The sequence below is a fragment of the Diabrotica undecimpunctata genome, chromosome 2 (assembly GCF_040954645.1).
Source record: "Diabrotica undecimpunctata isolate CICGRU chromosome 2, icDiaUnde3, whole genome shotgun sequence".
NCBI lineage: Eukaryota > Metazoa > Arthropoda > Insecta > Coleoptera > Chrysomelidae > Diabrotica > Diabrotica undecimpunctata.
The window spans coordinates 12,521,862-12,527,861 of NC_092804.1; the positions used below are offsets into that span (position 1 = coordinate 12,521,862).

The 6,000-nt window shown below is 33.6% G+C and overlaps 1 protein-coding gene across 1 annotated transcript in view; it reads right to left on the reverse strand.

Moving 5' to 3' along the window:
- The window catches only part of LOC140434198 (uncharacterized), a 68,655-nt gene extending 63,044 nt beyond the window's left edge, over nt 1–5,611 (reverse strand). Inside the window, exon 1 of the mRNA XM_072522282.1 lies at nt 5,470–5,611. Coding sequence (XP_072378383.1) covers nt 5,470–5,568 — 99 coding nt within the window. The 5' untranslated portion in view covers nt 5,569–5,611. The remainder of the gene's footprint in view (nt 1–5,469) is intronic.
- Between the last annotated feature and the right edge of the window lie 389 nt (nt 5,612–6,000).

The window sequence follows — 6,000 nt, forward strand, 5'->3', positions numbered from 1 at the left end:
AGTTAGGTATAAATGGATACACCCAAAACTTACTATTAGTCAAATAAATTTCGGACAGGTTTCTTACTCGTCTTATCAGTAAAACTAGTTTTAATTGCTTACATTTTTATTGGTGAATCAATTATTATGGGTAGGATAGTATGTAACTAGTTATATCACAAACGAATAGCTGCTGAATATATTGTTTTTTGAAGTTGTATGAGTAAACCTGAAATATTATTTGATAAAACGGTAAACCAATAAAAAAAATCGGTTGCCTGTAAAGTCGGTTTTACGGGCGAAGATTTTACGTGACAACGTCTTTTTCTCGGTAGAATATTTATTGATATGAATATTATTAAATTGCACAATAGGAACAAGGAATTGAATGAAAATAAGAATTGCACAAATTTTAACTATAGAAATATATTTTGTTTACTAAAACATTGTACATGTAAACTTAAACTTAACTAATTTCTATTTGAGTGATTTTGTTGAGGATAGGACGATGATAGGAGAAATAGCATCGCACCAGCGGACCGATCATGTTTGAGTGGGAGAGAGACGCAAGGCATTCGCCGGTCCGACGGGCCTCTCTCTCGTTCGGTGACTCATCGTAACAGACGTGAGCGGGCGTTACACTTTTTCATGAGTGACTCCGAGCCACAACCTAATTTAAGACGTTGTCACGTCAAAACGAACATGCCATTAAGATGTATAACTTATTTGTACTTGGAAAATTATGGACAATGATGAAAAACAATTTAACTACTTTAGATTAAGTTCTACAAAAGTTACAACTTTGATTTTTTTTCTTATGAGAGATATTATATCGTCAGGTTACAGACTAACTGTCTTACTAATAAAACATTCGTATTCTAAGGTTATTCCGTATTTATATCTAGAATAGTTATCCTAAGTATAAGGTAAATATAATACTGAAACATTTTGTTACAAATAAACTCAGTATATGTTAGTTATAAGTATTCCCACATTATTCCGAAATAATAGTTTGGCAATGTCGCAATCTTTTGCACAAATACATAGAACAACGACATATTGAGTGAAATAGGTATGTCAATTTTGATTTTTCTTTGAAACTGACAACTGATATTAAATATATCTTCTTCTTTATTTGTTATCTTATATGTTGAGGTTGAGTATTTTAAAATTGCAAAAAAGTTGCAAAAAATTGCAAAAATTGCCAGTGTATTATGAAAATGGATTTATTCTTTCTTTGAAAGTTTTTATTTTTCGTGTATTTTCCATCATGTTAATTAAATTATCGACTTCCTCGACAGCCGCAACACCTCTTAAACACATTATTTTATTATATACATAGCTACTCACAAAACAATACAAAAAATAATATATTCTTGTCACTGATGACTTTGACATTCATAAAATAGGTTATACCACGGTTATACTAGACTTAAACAAGAGTGTGGGTCAATATAATCTTGGAATAAATTCTTATACCAAGTATAACTTATATCTAAGTTATTCCATGTTTATTGTTAGTGATTTTGCCTATACTTGATTTATTCTGAGTATAAGTTTTATACTTGATTTATTAGTTATGCTATAAATATATTAATAGTCCGGGATCCGAGGCACAATTTCACCGTTTATTTCTAACAAGCTAATTTTTCGTGAGTAGCTTTATTTTAATGAGACTTCCAATTTTCCTTACAACAATTTGCAATTGTGATAGCTAACACGGATAACAGCAACTGAAACAGTGGAGACAAGCTCTTGAGGAAAACGGTTTAGAACTTAGTAGGACAAAAACAGAGTATTTGGAATGTTTATTTAAAGATGGAGTTTGGTAGAAATAAAATATATCTTTGAAAGGCAAAAATATTGTGAAAAGTAATGGTTTAAAGTACCTAAGGTACGTATTGCAGAGTTATGGGAAAATAGATGGAGAATAATGCAGCAGAATAATGCAGGGTTAGATGGATAAAGTCAAAGGAAGCGGGTGATGTGTTGTGTGACAGAAACATTTCAATAAAGCTGAAGACAAAATTCTATAAAACAGCAATAAGTGCAGCTATGATGTACGGAACTAAATGTTGGGCTGTTGAAAAGAAAGAGTAAAAACGAATGAATGTAGCGGAAATGAGTGTGCTTAGATGGATGGATGGAGTGACAAAATAGATAAAATTAAGGATAAGTGTGTTAGGGCAAGTCTAGGGTGGCACCAATTGTTGCCAAGATAAGAGAGCATAGGTTAAGATGGTTTGGCCATGTTTAACGTCGAAAAGACAATCACCCAATTCGAAGCATTGCTGAACTGCGGGTTCCTGGGAGGATTAGGACAGAAAGACCATAGAAGACCTTTTGGGAGACGCTTAAGCTGGACATGTCGGACACTTATGGAGATAAGGAAGAACTTATGTAATAGTGATGTAGTCACTAATAGAAAAATCCACCCAAAGCAGATTCTACATATCCGAACTTTAAACTCAGCAGACGCAGGGAGTGAACACAAACTAGTACTAGCAAAAATAAGAATGAAAATAACACCAAAACATTTTCTACAGGAAATTACCCAGGAAATATTCAATGTAGAATCACAGTGGAACAACTCTATAAGAGAAATGTACCAAAGGAGGCTAGCACAGAAGATACAGCTGAAAAAAATAGATGACATCGAAGATATAAACGTGAGCTGGGAAAATTAAAAACAATATTGCAGAAGCAGCAACAGAAGCTCTAGGACACGCAACGAAACGTTAAGTCATACTGAACAAACGAAACAACAACAGTACACCATGGTTCAGAAAAGAAATAAAAGAGAAATGTAAAGACAAAACATCAAATATTCCAGAATCCCAAGACACCTATAGAAGAATACGAAATGAAACAAAGCAGTTGGTAAGAAAAACAAAAAATGAACTCTGAGAACAGTTTACAAAAAGGATGGAAAACGACTTCTACGGTAAACAAAAACAAATATGGAAATTCATAAGAAACCAACGGAAAGAAATGGCAGAATTGAAGGAATACAATAACATACCAGCAAACGAATGGGAAAGATACCTGACCGAACTGTTTAAAGGAAAGGAAAATAATAATCAACACAATAACGTGCCTGAATTACGACACTAAATAGAAATCAGTTTTCAGGAATCAGAGATAGCCATAAATGCACTCGAAAATAGAAAGTCACCAGTACCAGATGGAATAACCAACGAGCTTTTAAAACATGGAGGAGAAAGTATAACGCTAGAGATGACAAAACTTATGCAAAAACTAATATTGCACTGCAAGATACCAGACGCATGGAGAAACCGCATAATGATACCAATATTCAAGAAAGAAGATAAAGAAAACTCCAATAATTATTGAGGTATAAATCTACTGAACGCCACACTTAAGCTTACCACAAAAGTCCTAACCAACAAAATTAATAAACTAACAACTTTATCAGATGAAAAACAAGGATTAAGATCCGGAAGATCCTGCGTAGGCGCCGTATTTGTACTAAGACAAATCACAGAAAAGGCCATCGAGTAACACACCAATACCAGTCGAAAACATACCAATCAATATTATACAAACCATCGAAAATATCTACTTCCATAACCGCATAATCGAATACAGGCAAAGATAAATGGAAAACTAACAGTGTATACCAGCACAAAGCGGAGTCAGACAGGGTGACTCATTAAGCCCACTTCTCTTTAATAGGAGACAAAGAAATCCAAATATTATGTTGCAGTCGATGCCAAATTAATCGCCGAGACAGAAGACGAGCTCCAAAGATTAACATCTTCAATATAACAGCCAAGAAATCTTCTTCTTCAAGTGCCATCTCCGCGGCGGAGGTCGGCAATCATCATAGCTGCCATGACATTCTACGCCTCCCTATGCTTCTCCTTCCTTGGATCTTTCCCTGCATAATCAGTTGGAGCAAGGTGTGTTTCTCTCCACGTGTAATATGTCCGAGATATTCTAATTTTCTTGTTTTTATTGAATTTAAAATTTCCCTTTCTTTGTTCATCCTTCCCAGAACCTCTTTGTTTGTGACGTGTTCTGTCCATGATATTTTCAGAATTCTTCTGTACACCCACAGCTCAAATGATTCCAGTTCTTTTATTGATGTCGCATTCAAGGTCCAAGATTCCATTCCATAAAATAAAGTCGAAAAAACATAGCACCTCGCCAACCTAACTCTTAGTTCCAGTTTTAAATACCTGGTACATAGAACTCTTCTCATTTTGTTGAAATTTGCTCTAGCCTTTTCTATTCTTATTTTTATCTCCTGATTGTAATCATTTGTGGAGTTAATCATTGTTCTCAGGTATGCATATTTGTCCACTTGTTCGACGTTGGTTTCGTTTATTAGAAGATTCTCGTTATTTCTTTGAATTTTCGATATACTCATAAATTTCGTCTTCTTGACATTCATTGTTAGACCATACTCTTTTCCATACTCTGCTATTCTGGTCACCAGTCTCTGAAGATCTTCAATGTTTTCGGCTAAGATCACAGTGTCGTCCGCATATCTAATGTTGTTAATGGGAACTCCATTTACCTTTATTCCAGCTGTTTCACCCTCAAGAGCTTTTTTCAGGACCTCTTCGGAGTAGGCATTGAAAAGAATTAGCGACAATACGCATCCCTGTCTTACTCCACATCTAATTTCAATTTCTTCTGACAGCTGTTCGTTAACACGTACTTTTGCTCGCTGTTTATAGTATAAATTTGATATGATCCTGAGGTAATTGTAGTCAATCTTCTTTGATTTCAGGACATTCATTAAATGTTTATGTCGTACTTTATCGAATGATTTATTATAGTCAATAAAACATGCGTATATATCTTGATTGACGTCCAGGCATCTTTGTATTAGTATATTAAGTAAAAAAAGAGCTTCATGTGTTCCTAGGCCTTTGCGAAAACCAAATTGTGTATTATTAAAGTCTATGTCCAGTTTGTGATATATTCTCCAGTCTATGTCCAGTTTGTGATAAATTGATGGGAAAATAATAAAGCAGGAAGCAATGTTTAAATATCTAAGAATAGATTTAATTAGTTACGGAGATGTTGAAGAAGAAGTACGACAACAAAGCTTAAAAGCAAGTAAAGCGGATCTTTTAATGACACAATCTGGAAGAATAAACACCTAAGACAAGATACATACAAGAAGGAAGAAGAAGAAGAAGCAGTGATGATGACTAAGTAATATATGGGTAATATATCTACTAATTCGTCAGATTTTAAAGAGAAAAAAATGAAATATTATTAAGTGATTTGCTCAAAATCAACTCCTGTTTCCCCACATACTACCCCTTTTATCTAAAAACTGTAATATTGTATTAGCTATCTTATCAATGTTAGATTACCGACTAAAAAGTATCCTATATACAATCATTTTTATCAAAATACATAGCACAATTTTAACATTTTGATACACGGAATATTTTAATTACATTATTGTTAAATACCATATTCTAACATAAATTAATGAACACAACTAACCTTTAGTGTTGCATCTTGTATACTCCTAATCATGAACAGAAACACCATAAAAAATAGTTTAACAAAAAACCAATGAGTGCTCAAACGAACAACTAACATTTTCAACTTTTGATAAACATTTTTCCAATCAAGAAGAGGTATCGTGGATCACTGTACAAATTAATTATTATTGTAATATTTTGTGTTCCATATGTTTAACAATCTAATCTGATTATATGGCAATGATAAAATTAAGAGTTTGCGAATAGTAACTATTTATGGATTATGTTTATTGGAATGTTCCAGTTTGATGATTTTTATGTTATTGTATTCTGATCTGGTGAAATACAAGACCGTATGTAAGGTTTCGGCTTCGGTCCGGCCACGGAATAAATGATCATAGATCATAGATATCATAGATCCTATCAGAATGCAGATATAGATATACATATGACTATTTCACTACACTAGACTATTTTTACGGATAAAACGTCATAGTAACGCCACGTTTCCTACTGACAAAACTCCCTCCTATCCGTGATTTCTTAGCGA